Source organism: Trachinotus anak, unplaced genomic scaffold (genome assembly GCF_046630095.1).
Source record: "Trachinotus anak isolate AG129_WGS33_773 ecotype Australia unplaced genomic scaffold, CSIRO_AGI_Tana_v1 ptg000017l, whole genome shotgun sequence".
In the NCBI taxonomy this organism is placed as follows: domain Eukaryota; kingdom Metazoa; phylum Chordata; class Actinopteri; order Carangiformes; family Carangidae; genus Trachinotus; species Trachinotus anak.
In genome coordinates this window covers 2,320,514-2,338,686 of record NW_027273868.1, presented here as the reverse complement: position 1 = coordinate 2,338,686, position 18,173 = coordinate 2,320,514, and the positions used below count along the sequence as shown (strand labels likewise).

Sequence of the window (18,173 nt, the reverse complement as noted above, 5' to 3'; positions counted from 1 at the left end):
ACAGGAGGCAGTCACTGCCTAAACAGCTGCCCACCATCCACAACCAAACCCCCCCACGAGTGGACAGAGACGACAAGGAGAGACAGAGAGAGAGAGAGAGGGAGAGGGAGGAGAGAGAGAGACAGAGAGAGAGGGAGAGGGAGGAGAGAGAGAGACAGGAGAGGGAGAAGGAGGACAGGGACCGAAAGGAGAGTGAGCGTAGAGAAAAGGAGAAAGAAATGGAATGGGAAAAGGAGAGGGAGAGGGAGCTGAAAGAGAGGGAGAGGAGAGAGAGGGAGCTAAAAGAGAGGGAGAAGAGAGAGAGGGAGCAGAAAGAGAGGGAGAATAGAGAGAAGGAGCTTAAAGAGAGGGAGCAGAAAGAGAGGGAGAAAAGAGAGAGAGAACTTAAAGAGAGGGAGCAGAAGGAGAGGGAGAAGAGAGAGAGAGAACTTAAAGAGAGGGAGCAGAAAGAGAGAGAGCAAAAAGAGAGAGAGCAGAAGGAGAGGGAGAAGAGAGAGAGAGAACTTAAAGAGAGGGAGCAGAAAGAGAGAGAGCAAAAAGAAAGGGAGCAGAAGGAGAGGGAGAAGAGAGAGAGAGAACTTAAAGAGAGGGAGAAGAGAGAGAGAGAGCAAAAAGAGAGGGAGCAGAAAGAGAGAGACAGAAAGACCAGGGAGCAGAGAGAGAAGGAGAAACAGGAAATAGAGAGGAAGGAAAAGGAGATACAAGAAAGAGAAAGGAAAGAAAGAGAGAAACAGGAGAGGGAGCGGAAAGAGAGGGAACAAAAACAAAGGGAGAAACAAGAACGAGAGCAGAGAGAGAAAGAAAAAAAGGAGAGGGAGCAAAGTGAGAGGGAGAAGAGAGAGAGAGAGCAAAAAGAGAGGGAGAAACAAGAGAGGGAGAGAAGTGATAAAGAGAGAGAAAAGAGAGAGAGGGAGCGGAGAGAGAAGCAGAGAGAAAGTGAACAAAAGGAGAGTAAAAAAGAAAGGGAGCAGAAAGAAAATGAGGGAAGAGAGAGGGAGAAAGACAAACAAAGGGATCAGGAGAAAAGGGAGAGAGAGGAGCGAGAGAAGAGAGAAGACACAGTGGAGTTTGTGAGGGTGAAGGAGGAGAAGAGGATGGAGCATCAGTCCAGAGCCAGGACGTCCAAGGACAAGGCAGAGCCTCCTCCCAAGAAGAGGAAGAAGTGGCTGAAGGAGGTGCCGTCCTCCTCCTCTGAGTCTGACTCCTCTCCACCCAGCGATGAAGAAGGTGTGTGTGTGTGTGTGTGTGTGTGTGTGTGTGTGTGTGTGTGTGTGTGTGTGTGTGTGTGTGTGTGTGTGTGTACACATGAACCTTCGGTCAGTGTCTGCTGCGTCCACCTCCTCAGTGCAGCTCCTCTGTGTTTCAGGGCCTGTGAGAGGAGGAGTCAACAGCCGAGCCATGAGGGAGATGTTCAGGAGCTATGTGGAGATGCTGGTCAGCACAGCACTGGACCCTGATATGATCCAGGCTCTGGAGGACACTGACGGTGAGCACTGAGCTGCAGGAACACAGTGAGAGCTGCCTCTTCACTCAACACTGTTTTTGTCAGACTAACTCATTTCAGAGGTGTGCTGCAGAGTCACAGAGCTGGATGTGTTTTCTCCATCAGTTGTTGTAGAGTCTTAAACTCACTGCAGTTCCTCAGTCACAGTGAAGATAACGTCTGGAAACCGACTGACTTGAAAAGCTGAGGTGATGATACACAAACCTTGTTTAGTGTGATGGTTGCTGTGTCTTACAGTGAAGAGCTGAAGCTGAAGCTACAGTTCTATAGTCTCACCCTGCTGTTACATGGTCACCTCCTCCTCCTCAGGTCCAGTCATCCACCCACATGTCTTCTCATATCATTGCTACATTGATGACACACAACTGTACCTGTGGTTCCCTCCATGTGACCTCAGTCTGTCTCTGTGTGGACCTCAGTCTGTCCCTGACACATCCTCATGGATGAAGGAACATCACCTTCATCCTGTCTAACAATGAACTCTTCATCATCAGTCTCTTCACCATGGTGTCAACATTAAAATCTCCTCTTCAGCTCTGACCCAAGCCAGGGTCACTAGAAACCTGAAGTGATGGTTGTTTCCTGGATCTGGTCTTTGTTCTATACAACATCAGTAAAATTAGACCTTACCTGACTCAGTCCACCCAGCTCCTGGTCCAGGTCCTGGTATCCTCCCTTCACTCAGTGAAGCCCTTACAGATGGTCTAGCAGCAGCAGCCAGTCTGGTCTTTGATTAGTCTAAAAGGTCCCATGACTCTCTGCTGCTCATCGACCTCCACAAACTCCACTGTAGGACCCACGCTGAAACCCACCACGGAAACCTTCAACTTGCTCTCACTGTTCCTGCTGTCTGTGGGTCTCACAGCAAAAGGCTGTGGTTCAGGTGTGATGTGTTCTTCTTCTTGACCTCCTCAGATGAGTTGTACCTCCCTCCCATGAGGAAGATTGACAGCCTGCTGAGTGAACAGAAGAAGAGGTTGTTGAGGAGAGTCAACATGAGTGCTCAGCACCAGGTAACCTGCCCTGCTTCGTCTGTCTGTTTCCTTTCCCACCGTCTGACTTTACACCTGAGTAACCTGTGTCTCATGTGTCTGACCTCACTCTGCTTCCTCTCTCCAGGAGGCTTTACATATATTCCCCAAAATGACGGCTGACCCACTGGACTCTGGAGCCGTCAGAGTTCATCTTGGTGGGGAGGGCTACAACCGCAAAACTCTCTGCCGGGTGAAGAGGAGTATTCCCAAGCAGCAGGTCAGAAATGACATGGATATAACATCACCTGACAGCACCAGTGACCTGGTGTGTACACTTCACAGGTGCATCATCACTGACCACATGGTACAAATCCATCTCTAGACGACTGTGCCTGTCACTCAGAACACAGCTTGTAGGTGATGGAGTGTGGGGTGGGGTGGGATTGAGGGGGGGATTTTTCTCCCAGAGTTAAGAGAAGGCCTATCAGAAGTCAGAATTTCTTCAGAGGTCAGAGGTCTCCTGTTGCCAAGCAACCTTGACAACAACGATGACAACACGTAACTTTTCTACACAGTAACTTTAGGTTTTCAGGTCCTTGGTTTTAACAGTTGTACCGTTACTGTTGAGCTGAGCTGACAACACTGACACAACACTGACATTTAACAGAGTGATCCTCAGACTCTCTATCTCTGCTGTTTGATGACAGATTATTGTCATTATTGATGTGCAATGAATCTTGGGATATGTTGGACCATGAAGGATCCACTGGTTGGGGGGCAGGGTCAAGCTGTGTCGGCTACACTGAGCAGGAACCTCAGACACTCAGAACATTTCATTTCATTTAACTGAACCAATCTTTAAAACCACCTGCCCTCTGATAACTAAAGGTGATGTTTTAGAGAAGCATTTAAGAAGAAGATTAAAGCAGCATCACAAAGCTTTTCAGTACTTTATTATTATTTATTATTTAGGACACCGTCTATTATTATTTTATTAATTTATAATTATTCATTATTTAGTCAGACCTCTATTATTACTTTATTATTTTATAATTATTTATTATTATAATGAAAATAGTTCAAATTTTGTGATTAAGTCCCTCAGTCTTTTCTCTGTCTCTTCAGGATCTGAAGATTTCCATTGAGACGTGTCGGATCTACAGTCTCTATCACTCCCTTCATCACTACAAGTATCACACCTTCCTACACTGTAAGAAGGAGGTAAGGATGGCTGAATGTAAACCTGCTGTATTCACCATCACTGACCTCTCAGTGCTCCAGGTGTTCATCAGGTTGTTGGGTCACACCTGTCTTGGTACCACTGAAGATAATAACTGTTGATGTTGCCTGGTCAGGTGAGGACATTCCACCATGTATGAAGACTCCAGTCATAGAAATGATTCCGCCATCTTTAAGTTTTTACTCCACACACTTTTGACTCCCTGTCCTACATCATTCATCCAAGCCTCACCAAACCTGGTCCAGCTCCAAAGTTTGATTTGAGATATCATGAATCATTTCTCCATGACTGGCTGACAGAAGTTTGTGGGTGTGGTCAAATCTATTCAATCTCAAAGTCTAGCACATTTCATCCAATCCAACCCAGATCTTGAACTGACACCAGACTAAGATTCACTTTTTAATGAGGACTGTATAAAACTGTAAAGAACTGAAACTGGACTAACCCCTGTTGAACTTCTCCACAGTCAAAAACTGGTGTGATCGCACCACCATGTGGACAGCTGGTGATCTCTTGAGATTTGTCCTGATTATATAATTAATCTGTGGGTTCTGTGTTCCATCAGCTTCAGCAGCTGTGAACTTTTTCTTTTTCTCTGTGTTCTTTTGGCGCACTGCCAGTCCTGCACGCTTGAAGCTGGAAGCTCAAAAACTGAAATCATTCTGATTGGCTGCTGTACAGCCCCTTCCTTCTGTTGACACACAGTTAGTGATGTTGTTCTGTCCAACAGAGGAGACGGTCAGTGAACTACTCATGAACTGCACTAACAGCCTGCTGGTCTGTGACTGTGGTCATCCTACAGTCATGGAGATGATGATCAGATGATGTATGAGATCATTTTGGGGGAGGGTGATGTCTTTTCCCCCACCTAGACACACAGCCTCACATGGTTGCTCTCCTTGTGTCCTGAGGTCTTGACCATGAAGCAGGTTCAACAGACCCAGGATAACTTTCCATTATCTGGTTTAACTAAACCTAACTTTGATGTCCTGATAGCCTGGACTATCAAACTGGTTATCACCTGGTTTAGTTAACTCTAATTTACCTATCCAGGTACGAATGCATTCATGTGAAATAGTTTTTAATTTAATTATAAACAACATCGTCACAACCATGAATAAAGTATTAATGTAATATGTGGAGAAACTGTGAGACCTGCAGGTAAGTTTAGTAAAAAAAAAAAAAAAAAAAAGTTAATATGAGACTGTTTGTGCAGCTCAGAGGAGAGAAAGAGGAGATAAGTAATGATGAAATATTGATCAGTGTGTGGATCATTGATCTGATCAAAGACATCAGAGGTTTTGTTTTTATTCCAGTTCTGCTCACAGAGTCTCCTCCTGTTATTCTGAGCTGCAGTGATGAAGATGAGAGTCACAGCTTCATCACTGTCAGGATCCTGTGGATTAAAGAATCTGTGTTCAGTTCAGATGAAGCTCTAATAGTTCTGATGGAGTTATTTAGTGTTAAACTCTCCTCTGTTTGTTAGAAGCTCTGTTTTAAAACCAGAGTGGACACATGGAAAAATTCCAACAGAAGAACATCCACTGATCTATACAAACATCTACTGATCTTTATCATTAGACTTTATTCTCAACTCTTTTGTCCCAGCCAGGATCCTGTAGAGATGATGACTCAGCTTTCCGAGGTATCTGATGGTCAGTAGTTTGTCTGTTGACTGGTTTTGATCTGATCCGCAGCAGGTTAGTTCAGCATCAGTTACCGTGGTGATTTACCCCGGTAACAAGTAAATGACTCAGTCGGACTGAAAACCAGAGCCTAACCCTAACCCTAAAGTTACTTGGATGACCTCAGATCCTGCTTCATAGTACAGACCTCTAGGTTGTGTTACACCCGTTGTACTGTGTGTAACTGACGTGTTGTTTTCTGTTCAGACGGACAGCATTGAGCAGGCAGCCGAGGACCCTGGTCAGGAGGAGGTGGTGCAGCGGTGCATGGCAAACCAAGGCTGGCTGGAGAGCCTCTTCAACTCCTTCATGGAACTACTGAGCCTCAGTGCCAAGGCCTGAAGGAAGCCCCGGGCCCCACCCTCCAGACTCACACCTCCACCTGCGGTGTGAGGAGGATGGAGGAGACTATGTGGACGCTGAGAGCAGCTCCGGGAACAACAGCCACTGCGGGTTTGTTGTTGTGGGAGTTGAACTGTGACAGTGTTTGTTTTCTGATTGAATCCATGTTAAACTGATTGAAGACGGAGGCTCGACAACTATGTGAATGTGATGGACAAGAAAGAGACCACGAGGTCAGTGTTACAGCAGAGACTATTAACACGCACACGCACGCACGCACACACACACACACACACACACACACACACACACACACACACACATGCGCGCTGTCTATCTATTGATAACTATGGTTTGTATAATTTATACAAGGACATTTTTAAAATGACTGTCTTCAGATGAGATTGTTTGCTGTTATTATTTTTCAAAAATGCTTTAAATGGGTGAACATGAGATGACCCAGACCACAGGTGAGACTACAGGTGAGACCACAGGTTGAGGACTATGTGATAGTCTCTGTGTCCACTGCCTCACTGAGACGGAGGGAACATGTATTAAAACTGATCTGTGTTCTGTTTGTTCTTCAAAAGACAACGAGGGAGAAGATTTCCCGCCTGTAAAGAGGAGGAGGGAAAAAGGAGGAGAAATGATGCAGAAGCATAAATGTCAGTGTTAATGTGAGTCATTTCTATCTGTTTGTTGTGGACTGATATTTCCTATGATTTGATGTGTACATACTGTACAGTTCCTTCATTCTCTAGTTCCCAGTTGCTCTTCTGTACATGAAATTCCTGTATTTGACATAATGAAATAAAACTGACAAACGTGATGATGAATAAATGAGTTTGTGCTGAAGTGGTTTCACTCAGAGAGACGAGGTGAGGATGTGGAGTAAAGCTGATACAGAGCAGCTTCACCAGTTGACTCCACACCTTCACAGAGCTGCAGCCTGAAAACCACACCTGAGCCTCATAATCAAACCTCCAGATTTTTACAGCATGAAATTTGTGTCACTGACCTTTTAAACAAAGACCACAGAGATGGTCTGAGGGGTCTCCTCTGACCCAGTGTTGACATCACACACAGATTCATTGACATTCCCACAAAAACACACACACACACACACACACACACACACACACACTTACTCACACTCTGTGTGTCCTCTGCTCCTACCTGACTCACCTGGAGTGTTTCTCCAAGGGGTTAGTGTTATGAAGTGAATCATCACCTGTGTCAGGTCCGAGCTGTCGAAGGACAGGTGAGCACAGGTTTACTTTTCTAAATCCTTTTAAAACATATTGTTATATAAAGAAAGGCTGATGGAGCCTCTGGAGGAGGAGGGAGCAGAGACTTCAGAGAGACAGACAGACAGAGAGAGAGAGATGGAGAGAGAGAGACAGACAGAGAGAGAGAGACATAGAGACAAAGACAGGACTGTAAGATGTGGGAACCTCGACCTCACCGTCTACTTTAGCTCAGCTCAGCTGTACAGGTGGGCAGTGCAGACTGTAGATGGCCAGAGTAAATCCAGGGTTTAGAGAGGGGGGGGGGGGGGGGGGTGAGGGAGGGAGGGAGGTGAGAGGGAGGTGAGGGGGAAGAAGAGAAATTAGATTATACATCCATTCCCTCATCAGAGCGAAGAGGGAGAGGAGCTGTCAGAGTCTGTGTCCACTTCTCTACATCAACAGGTGAGTTCACCTGGTACACAGCTGACACTGGAGCTTTCTGCAGCAGGTGCTGTGACTTCATCAGTCCTGTCAGGTGTGTGCTGTCAAACCTTTGAGGTGAATCTGAAGCCTGTTTCATTTAAAACCTGTTCAGCTGCTGTGGAGTTTGTGTTCATTTAAATCCAGATTACGTTTGTTTCATTGCGCTTTATTTTGATGTCAGCTGCTGGCACCTATTCACACCTGTTCTTTCTGTTGGAGAATTGATTATGATCAGTTTGATATTAGATGTGGTGTCATGTGTTGCACTGTCTGCTGCGGCTCCTCCCCAGACATGGTTCCAGATGTGCAGAGGATCATTGAGAGCATCGTCAGAGGAGACCAGGACACTGTTCAGATCCTCCTGGATGGCTACAACAACCAGGTCACTCACTGTTGCCATGACTACTGCATCAGTCTGTAACCAGAACTATTCATTTTAGTAACCATGGAAACAGCCTGTGTCTGTCCTTACCTCTTTTTGCGTAAAGGGTAAAAGAGAACGAGTGGCTCTGATTTGCTGGAATAATAGTTCCTTTGTGGAGACTGTGTTTACTTCACTGATGTCACAGCTGGTCTTCTTCTTCTTCTTCTTCTCTCTCTGTGCTGCTCCACCCTCCTCCACCTCTGTCAGATCAAACAAACAGGAGTGGCATCAGTGTCCCCGAGCTGAGTGACTCATTATTGAACCTGTACACAGTGACTGGATGAACTGAGTGTTTAAGGAGGAGACAGATGTGGTTTTTATCCAGGTGTGCTCAGGTTCACCTTCAGCTGTGGACACCTGAGGTCCCTCCCATGGTCAGTCCTGTTCTCAGTATGTGCTGTAAAGCTACACTTTGACTCCATGGACATGGACTGACCCAGGTCCCTGCGTCCCCATCACTCCCTCTACTTCCTCAGTCCCTGTTCTCTGTACTTCAGGTTTTTACATGAGTGTGTGTGTGTATGTGCTCTAGAGCAGCTACTTTACCACTCAGCTTCCTGTCTTGAGGTTGTATTCAGTCTGACTGATCAGCTGACCGGCTGCCCCTCTGCTCCTCCTCAGTATGCTGACTGTTTCTTCTTCAACACTGAAGTCCAGGAGAGGAAGAAGGTCAGTACTTCCTGTCACTGTCCCCTCCATCACTCCACTTGTCTGCCCTCCTCAACCTGACCTGGTCTCTGAGTGGTCTGTGTCCCAGCTTGCCTCTACTGATTGGTGATCTCACTCTGATCCAGCTCTGATTAAAACCACCTGCTGGATCCAGTTCTGATTAAAACAACCTGCTGGAGGCCACAGACGCCTTTGCTCCTTAAATCACTGTGTTGTCATTATTTACTGTCACAGTACAAACACTGTCTCATTTCTAATGAGTGGTATGAGACCAGCACTGAGACCTGATCGCTACTGAGACCTGATCTGAGTCAGTGGACCAATCTGTCAGAGTCAGTGTCTTTAGGTCTGTGAGGCCTCACTAACAGATACAGGTCCTCACAGACCACGATATGAAGGTTTGAATCTGTACAGACACACACAGAGTCTCTGATCTGTGACCTCTGACCTCTGACCTCTGACCCCCCTGCCTCCCCATCGAAAACCTGGCCTCTCTCTAATTCTTTTCATTGCTGTTTTCTACACATGCATCTCTGTCCCTGCTGATGGACAAACTGACTGAAGCAGCAACAACTGGAAGAGGTGAGAGAGACTGAGCGAGAGAGAGCTGATCACTTTGTATTACATTAATCTGTAAAAAGGCTTAGATTGCTGAGTCACTCCCAGTGTGTTTGTGTGTGTGTATGTGTTGTGTGTGTGTGTGTGTGTGTGTGTGTGTGTGTGTGTGTGTGTCCAAAGCTGCTGGGACACTTCATGACTCAGCAGCCTGTTGACCTTGACCCTGCAGACACCTGAAGCTGAGCTGAGTAACTCTGAGCAGAGAAGAGGTTCATCAATGCATAGATAACAGTTATAACAGTGGAGCAACCTCTGGTAACCTCTGAGAAACGATCACTTCTGTTCAGTAATTACAGTGTTTAACTTTCATGTTATTGTCTGATCATTTTATTCTTTGCTACTTCATAATTTTTTTAATTCAATTGTTACCAAGTTTTATGAACAATTACTTTCTGCACACGACAGATTTATGATCATGATTCATCATCAGTGATTTATGATCATTCATTTATGATCATGATTTATAAATATGATTCATCATCATTGAGTTATCTTCAGTGATTTTGATCATTGATTTATCATCATTGATTTATCATCAGTGATGGTAGTGGGGTTTTTTGCCTTTAGTGCATCTTTTGCAGCAGGTGCTATCAGGTACGTCTATGTGTAAGCATGTGACATCAGAGGGTGGTGGCCCCTCCCCTCAGTCTCTTCTCTGGTCTGTGTAGAGTCAACACTGTTTGACAGGGAGATGTGAAAACCTGATTTTATTTTTCCCTCTGAATCAGTGACTGTCAGTAATATGGTTGTTGTTGGTCAATAAAGTTGTGTGTTCACCACTGAACAGAAGAGAAGAGGAATCACCATGACAACAAAGACATGAGGTGTTTGGGCTGAATGTAAGGAGCTGAGTGTTTGACTTACTCACGCACCATGGCTGAATTCAAAGAGTCACGTCTGTTAGTGTCAGGGTATTGCTGCTCCCAGGACCTGGTCCTGTCCCTCCTAGGACCTGGTCCTCTCGCTCCTAGGACCTGGACCTCTCACTTCTAGGGTCTGGTTCTGTCACTCCTAGGACCTGGTCCTGTATGCCAAGTGATATCTGAACACTAAGATACAGGAAGCTATGTGACTGTGATCATCCCACTGTGAAAGGTTTGAGTCCTGCTCCATCAGGACTGAGGAACATCTGTGTAACATCTGTTCTCTTCAGTTCAGGAAGAACAAAGTGAGGGACTACGCCCCTGACTCTGCCTCTGAAACTGACTCAGGTGATGATGAGGAACCTGATCTTCTTCTCCGGCAGGTAGGATGATGATTGTATGTATATGTGCGTGTATGTGTGTGTGTGTGTGTGTGTGTCCAACCTCATAAACCTGTAAGTTTCCCTCCTGACTCCGTGTTCCTCCAGCATCTGGCCACAGCCCTGCTCAGCTTCATCAGCTCTCAGCTCCAGCCTGCAGTTTTACGGGTTTGCCTTCATACCCTGCGCATCTTGTCCCGTGACCGGCGGGCCCTGGGGCCAATGGTCACCGATAGCGCTCTTCTAACCTTGGCACACCTGGGAGGCATCAGCTTACAACAAGCATGTCCACAGCAGGATGAGGATCAAGCTGAGGATCAGTCAGCCAGAGCATGCAGTCAGACGGGCAGAGGAGCAGCATGTAGCTTTGAGGAGGCTGAGGAAGATGATGCTATACCTTCATCAGCTGAGGCTGCCTCCACAAATGGCTCAGTGCATCAGTGCTGCCCTTGGAGAGCTGAGGGTCCTGTGATGCTCCCCCGAGGGAAGAAAGACAGCTGGGAGGAGAACAGCGAGGAGGAGGAGAAGGAGGAAGATGGGGAGGTCTGCAGGAAGGAGGCCATGAAGGTTTTGTGTAACGTCGTTTACAACAGCCCCAGGGCACAGGAGAGGGCCAGCGCCCTGAGGTGACACCTGTCAGCTGTAAAATGTAAAATAATGAGAATAAAGCTTCAGGTATTTCAGTCCATCGTGACAGTTTAGAGCCTCATCGTTTTCTGCTCCATGTCAGCAAGATTCTCCAGGGCCGAACATCTGGTTTCATCCAGAAAAATACCTGGAGCTCTGACACTAAAGACATTTTGTCTCTTTTTATTGAGATTAGTGGTCATAGCCTTCAGAGAGCCTCTGACTCTCACTGTGGTCAGCCCAGGTACATCACAGATAACCAGTGAAATCAATGTGCTCTCTGCACTCGTCTCTGATAAAAAAATATGCCTTGATCCACATCCTGCTGACTGACAAACAAACAAACAAACAAACAAACAAACATGGAGCACTGACTGTACAATACACAGACATACACACTTCACTGCCAACTGATATCAGGAGTAGATGATGATTTTTTTACCCAAAACATGAAAGTATTCTTGTAATTATCTCATTATATTTAAATTATAATCAAATAAAACAGTGTTTTCTGAATATGCTCTCCTCCTCTTCCTCCCCTGTGTCCCTGAAGGCTCCTGCAGGGTCTGTGGCAGAGTGTGAAGCAGGGTGTGTGGAGCAGGGAGGTGTCCAGTGGTCAGTTCTACAAGCTGAGGCTGCTCTTCCTGCTGACGGCTCTGAGGCCGGAGCTCAGGCTGCAGCTGCAGCAGGTGATGCTGTCACACCTGAGGATGCACAGAGGAGCTGCTCTGGTCTTGCTGTTCTTCTGATCACAGAATCATCTGCAGCCTGAGTCAGTTCACAGTCACCTGAAAGCTGGTCATATGACAATATTACAGTCTTAAAGAATATGATCATCACTAGAGGACCTAAATGTTATTGATGATTGATTATTTAACAGATTGATGCCGATTAAAACAAGACTATTGTGACTGTGTGGTCACATGATGATGATTCTGTGATCAGGACTCATTATATCAGAGCTTCTACAGCCCTTCGTACAAAAACACTTTTCCCCATCATCATTATCATTTTTATAAGTAGACTATGACCTGAGAATAAACCACAGAGAACAAGAGAAGTCACAAAAATGATGAAGAACAACATGTGACCTCAGTGACCTCAGAGTCACAGGTCAGCAGTCCAGGTCCTCCTCAGAGCTCACTGGGGTTTTTGTTCCTCATCAGGACCGAGGAGTGTCGGTGCTCACCACAGCCCTGGAGCAGTGTCTGGGTGTGAGGTGGGGGGAGGGGTATGAGGTGCTTCGTGAGAGCACAGCTCTGCCCATCTCCAAGGAGACGTCCCAGGAGGTCATCGAGATCCTCAAGACCCTCTTCAACATCACTCACACCTTCCACAGGCAGGAGCCAGATGAGGTGAGGGCTCACAAATCCACCACAGACTGATCAGCTGATTCATTCCCCTCCTCTCTGCAGTCCTGTTGAACCTCTGTCTGATCAGCTGACTCATTCATTAGTGGTCAGCCACTCATTCACCTTTTGTTCTGTAAAGTATCATATGAAGGCTGAAAACTGCTGAGACACAACTGATGATCATCATTGAGAGCCCTGGATAAAGGTTTGTTTCTGTAGTTTAATCACCGCAGTTCAAGTCTGGTGGATAAATAAACTACATGAAGCTTGGACAATGATTCAAGAGATGTAGTCTCAAAATGTGTGAGAATGGAGTTGATTCAACACAAACATACTGCTGAGTGAGACAGGCTTCACTTCAGGATCACAGACCTCATTCAGCTGAATAATGAAACCACCAGGGGTTGAATTTCATCAGAATGAGCTAAGTTCTTCTAAAGACTGTGAGTCAGGGTCAGGTGGTCTGAAGAGACCACCAGGTGAAGTGGTCTGAGTCTGCTGACCTGGACAAAGCAGTTCACAGCTGATGGTTTTAATATAGGAGCCTCAAAAGAGTTAAAGGTCAGATAAAGTTTGGAAGTTAAATAGAAAACAGATATCACCCCCACCTTATTTATTATACCAAGAGTCAGTGGTAAACTTAGAGGAGAAGATTTATTTAATGGTAAAAAACATTTGACATAAACCATATAACCATAACCATAACCATGACATAACCATAATATCCAATCATATCCAGCCATATCCAGTCATATCCAATGATATCCAATAATATCCATTCATATCCAATAATATCAGTCAAGAAGCAGGTCACTAACAAGTCTGTCTGTGGGTGACAGTAGATGATGTAATCATCAGAATAAAATGTCTTTTTACATTATTAGTAGAAAACTGTCTGATGTTTCTTATTCTAACAGGTGAGACCACCTGTCTCACCTCTGTCCATCTTCATACACCTGTCCTCCCGTCTGCCTCTTGTCCCATCAGTGCCACCAGACCCATTTAATTGGGGCATGTGCCCCAGTATATATTTGCTGTGCCATAGTAAAATTTCCTGATCACATTTCCGAAACAGTAATGTCATTTAGTCATTTAGTCTTTTAGCAGACGCTTTTATCCAAAGTGACTTACAGAAAGGGGAACAATCAAGGTTAAGTGCGATAAGAAGTGTTAGCGCAGCAATAAGTGCTAGTGATGATTGTCTTTGGCTCTCTAATAACTGTATAAGACAGATGCGTCCAAATCGCACCCATCCATCTCAAATTGCTGGCAGAATACTCATCACATGATTAACATAATAAACGGTTTGCGATAAAATTAACATCAATGATTTGAATGATGCTGAAGCTGGTGGTGGAGTGGGTCTGGTTCCCTGTCTCTCCTACATGATGCTAGCAGAGAGACCTGATGGTTACATTCAGTTAAGACTGAACTGTGCGTTTCATAGTGTAAGTTTCCCATAATGCACCTTGATGGTGTCTGTGTCTGATACCTGCTGGTCATAAACCTGTTGTTCTACACTCATGACACAGGCTGGGTGCTATTACCATGACATCTGGACTGAACTTTAACAGCAGTGTGTTGTGTTGTTTTCAGGAGGATGCTGCTCTGTATCGCCACCTAGCGGCAGTGCTGCGTCACTGCCTGCTGTGGTCATGTGACGAAGACGACACCACGGAGGAAGTTCAGGGGTCAGACTTTAAACATAGCTCCATGTCTCTGGTCCTGCAGCACTGTGCAACAGGTTTAGACCCTTTGGATGTTTAGACTCCTCATCATCGTCACTGTCAGGAGGCGTCTGATTGGTCAAGCTTCATCTTGCAGCAGGATGAGTCCGAACACACAGCCTGGTCTTGCAGAGTCCTGATCTCAGCGTTATGGGGTCAATCTGGATCACATGGAGAGACTGAAGAACTGAGGTTCTTCAAGATGCTGTACAACCTACCTGAACAGAACCTGAAGAACTGTGAGCAGGTGTATGAGCAGACCTGGAGCTGGTTTAAAGGCAAAGGGGGGTCACAGCAAATACTGGTCTGATTCAGGTTTTCACTCTTTACTGGACTTTGGATGAAGCTGACTGAGAAATAAAATCTACTCATGGATTTATTTTTAACTTCAGCCTAAAGCTGCTGCACAGTGCTGAGTCCACCTGAGTCCACCTGAGGTCAGACTGTAGTTGTTCCTAGATCATTCACAGAACAGCCTGACAGCGTAGATCTGAATAACATAGACTGTGTGTTCATATCCACGTCTTACAGAGGTTGTGACGTCTCTCCACAGACACACAGTCAACATCCTGTCAGCTCTGCCGCTCACCTGTCTGGATGTCCTGATCTCTGTGCACGTGGACCAGGCGTCCCACAGGTGTGGGGGGGTCAACATGGACTGTGTCCACACCCTGCTGCTGTTCATGGACAGACGCCTGAACAGGGCAAGTGTTGAAGTAAACACAATGTATGTGAAAATCAACATCTTCTCAAAGGAGACATGGCAGTGTGTATGTGTAATCTGATTAGACATAAATACAAACATATAGTGATACTGTGGATGAACAGGTTTTCACAGTATAAGCAGCCCTCTTTGTTCGATACCAACCATCATCACATGACCTCATTAGAAGCTGTAATAAAATGACATCATTACCTCTAATGAACAGGTCACTACTGAGGATTAAGATCTGAGTTTACCACTAAACTCTCTTTTCCTGAAGAAACAGAAAAGGCTTGGACGGCTGCATCTCTCAGTGTGGTCACATGATCACATCTTGTTATTAACATCAGCTGTATGTCTACAAAGCTGATGTCAAACAGTGACTGACAGAGTGAAAACACAAACAGTGATGTAATCCTCAGTAAAACCACTCAGTTGTTCAGTCAGTGACATCACAGTACTTTATTATCAGTCATCCATCAGCTGGTTTCACACCGAAGCTGTTGCTTGTAGATCACCTGTTCCTCTGACAGGTGCTCTCTGTGAACACACTTCTCTGTGACTGCAGACCAGTTACGCCTCAGAGACACACCTCCTGACAGAGAGAGAAGAGCTGCCCACTGTGATGCTGACACACCTGGTGTTCAGGTGTAGTGGACACACTGATGTGTGTTAATGTTGTCTTGCAGAGTCAGAAGCTGAAGGAGAAACTCACGCCTGTCCTGAACCTGCTGACAGAGAGTTCCCGGGTGCACAGAGAGACGCGTCACTACTTACGACAGAAGGTAATACATTTTTTCAGATGTCATGACGTAAAACTGCATCAAACATTTTGAACTTTATTTAATTCACATTTTGAGACGTAACACACCAGGTGAGCTGCTCCTGCCCTGAAACAGGTGACCAGCTGCACATTGTGGTCTGCTGGTAAAAGAAAGCTGAGGACAAAATGAATTACGCTTAACATCAGAGAGACTCTTGACTTGGAGAGAACTAACAAGTGGCTCCAACTTTCACCCCAGATCTTACCTCCACTGAGGGACATAGCTGTCCGACCTGAGCAGGACACCACGCTGAGAGGCCAGCTGGTCCGCCTCATGACCCACGTCGACACAGACCTGAAGGACTGTGCTGCTGAGCTGCTGTTTGTGCTCTGCAAGGAGAACGGTAAACTCACTGCTCACTCCCATGACAGAGCTCCGTTTTTCGACAAATACACAGTTCAGAAACACGTCAGTGGCACAGAGACTGTTGGTGCCTCTCATGAATGTCAGGACTGTTCCTGTTGAAGAGCTGAAGATGTGACTGATAAAAACTCTGCAGTGATGATAGATACACAAGACTCAACACATGTGTCCAGACTGTGACTAAACTATGACTGTGACAGTTTTCAAAGACGTGTCTGATCTGATTCTGTTTCAATAAAACCTCATAAGATACTGTCTGCAGTGCAGATCTATACTAATCTATTTAGTGGGACTGATGTTAGTCGACTCAGTCACAGTCTTCCACCTCTCCTCTTGGCCTGGTGTTGATGGGTCAGACTGTTGATGGGTCCACCACATTAAGGCTGTGGTGGAAGCTCCCGTGGCCTCGTCAGTGTAATAAATTAATTACAATAACATCACTGTGAAACAACTTTTAGAAAAAGTGAACAACAGTGAATGACTGTGAAGTGATCTGAGCAGTCAACCTGACATCTGCGTCCTTCCACAGTCAGCCGCTTCATCAAATACACTGGTTATGGTAACGCTGCAGGGCTGCTGGCAGCTCGGGGGCTGCTCAATGGCAGGAGGAACTCGGGCGCCGGTCTGTACGCCTCCCAGTACTCCAGTGACTCGGACTCGGACACAGAGGAGTACCGGGAGGCCAAAGGCAGGATCAACCTGGTGACTGGACGGGTGGAGGCGGAGCAGCCTGATCCAATGGAGGGCATGACAGAGGAAGAGAAGGAGGAGGAGGCCTGTCGCCTCATCAGCATGATCAACAGACTGTCACAGTGAGAGTGAACTGTGGTGTTGTTTATAATGTAGACAAATGACAAAGAGAGACTAATAATGTACAACTGTGTCTCCCTCATCCAGAGACCAGATCATTCGGCCAATGGGTGTGACAGCAGAGGGCAGACTGGCTCCACTCTGGGGCCAGATGAGGGGCTCCACACTGGAGGAAGAGGAGGATGAAGATGAGGAAGTGGACCTGATGCCAGAGTGGAGGAAAGACAAACAGATGGAATAGAAACAGCTGATGGATTGAGGCAGTAGACCTATAGGAGTCGTTCTTCTCCAGGTGTTTGTAGTGAATCTTTTCTTCTATACTCATAAAGGATCAGTGAGACGTTGTTAGAGCAGACGCTGCATCGTGTTTTAACTGTAGATGTTACAGCGGTATGAAGGGTCGGCCTAGACTGTGTGAAGTGTTAGGTACTGTGTCAGCCAGAGAGGGTCAAAGAAACACTTCATCACATGATGTGTTGAAGAATGCAGTCAACGAGAGACACAATCCTACGAGATAGGTGTGTGAGGAGGGTGAGAGGAAAGGTGGTAGAGGCTGAGCCAGTGAGGACAAAACATGTGAACACTATGTTCATCTTCCAGGGAAAACTGTATAAAACATTGTGAGCTTGTAGAGTTTTTTCTCATACAAAGACAAATAAAAATGAAACTTTCTCAAATTCAGCTTGGCTATTTCTCACATCCTGTTCTACACATAATAAACTCTCACATTCACACACAGAACTTTTCCAAGTGGGGCAAAATCAACAATTACAAAATTTAATGATTTTATTTATATGTGATTGTACGTTTTGAGATTACACCACAATGTTTACTAAAATTTTAATAATTTAATTTTTGGTAAGTGCTCTGAATGGTCCAATGGTAAAACTCATATTCATCGTTGTCTTGCTACAATTTTTTTTCTACCTAAACTGAGACTCATCACACAACAAACAGCTCAACAACGTGCCTGAAAAAAAGTTATTTGAAATATTGTGAGACTGGTACATGGAACTGAATGGCCTGGATGTGTAATCGTTGAGGAGGTCAGCAAACCCATCCACTATGCCAGAGCTGAAGACCAGATCCAGATCCAGCTGGGAGGCTGGATAAAGGTGGTTAAAGGTCAGTGGAGAGAATTATTTGTGTGAAACTGAATTGTTTTCTGAATTGGGTCCAAAAGAGTTTTGAATCACAGGATTTAGATTATGAGCCTGTAGATTCACAGGTACACTCGATGTCAGCTAGGAAGCCAGACAAACAGGAAGATTAGATTGTAATTCCATAGATGACCATAGAGGTCCCTCTCTGTTTGCAAATGTGATGATCCAGGATATTAATTTAGAAATATTTGCT

At 45.5% G+C, this 18,173-nt stretch overlaps 2 protein-coding genes across 6 annotated transcripts in view; both read left to right on the top strand.

Annotated features, from left to right (window-relative positions):
- Positions 1 to 6,574, top strand: part of prr12b (proline rich 12b) — a 31,342-nt gene extending 24,768 nt beyond the window's left edge. The window contains exons 11-17 of one of the 3 annotated variants that reach the window (XR_011694048.1): positions 5 to 1,227; positions 1,367 to 1,486; positions 2,420 to 2,517; positions 2,624 to 2,755; positions 3,604 to 3,699; positions 5,611 to 5,978; positions 6,336 to 6,574. Coding sequence is in view for 2 of the 3 variants with exons in the window: in XM_071501339.1 (XP_071357440.1) it covers positions 5 to 1,227; positions 1,367 to 1,486; positions 2,420 to 2,517; positions 2,624 to 2,755; positions 3,604 to 3,699; positions 5,611 to 5,745 (1,804 nt within the window). In the remaining variant the exon portion in view is untranslated. Of the gene's footprint in view, positions 1 to 4; positions 1,228 to 1,366; positions 1,487 to 2,419; positions 2,518 to 2,623; positions 2,756 to 3,603; positions 3,700 to 5,610 lie in introns of all 3 variants that reach the window. The other 2 variants (XM_071501340.1, XM_071501339.1) reach the window with 2 other exon arrangements.
- Positions 6,575 to 7,348: 774 nt separating this feature from the next.
- Positions 7,349 to 17,498, top strand: LOC139634805 (chaperone Ric-8A). 3 transcript variants are annotated; one of them, XM_071501468.1, is made up of 14 exons: positions 7,349 to 7,436; positions 7,748 to 7,839; positions 8,503 to 8,550; positions 9,118 to 9,132; positions 10,322 to 10,414; positions 10,520 to 11,037; positions 11,592 to 11,727; positions 12,205 to 12,393; positions 13,987 to 14,081; positions 14,671 to 14,821; positions 15,510 to 15,605; positions 15,843 to 15,987; positions 16,537 to 16,819; positions 16,905 to 17,498. In XM_071501468.1, the coding sequence occupies exons 2-14, from the start codon at positions 7,750 to 7,752 to the stop codon at positions 17,056 to 17,058; spliced, it is 2,013 nt and encodes a 670-aa protein (XP_071357569.1). In that variant the 5' UTR covers positions 7,349 to 7,436; positions 7,748 to 7,749; the 3' UTR covers positions 17,059 to 17,498. The 3 variants fall into 3 exon arrangements, with proteins under 3 accessions (XP_071357569.1, XP_071357567.1, XP_071357568.1); XM_071501466.1 differs by having other exon boundaries at positions 9,115 to 9,132; XM_071501467.1 differs by having other exon boundaries at positions 7,403 to 7,509; positions 9,115 to 9,132.
- Positions 17,499 to 18,173: the final 675 nt, after the last annotated feature.

Excerpts from the sequence above, each read along its gene's own strand:
- LOC139634805 (XM_071501466.1), top strand. The coding sequence starts at position 7,750 with ATGGTTCCAGATGTGCAGAGGATCATTGAGAGCATCGTCAGAGGAGAC. Across the intron at positions 7,840-8,502 it reads TGGATGGCTACAACAACCAG|TATGCTGACTGTTTCTTCTT; the intron begins GTCACTCACTGT and ends GCTCCTCCTCAG. Across the intron at positions 16,820-16,904 it reads ATGATCAACAGACTGTCACA|AGACCAGATCATTCGGCCAA; the intron begins GTGAGAGTGAAC and ends TCCCTCATCCAG.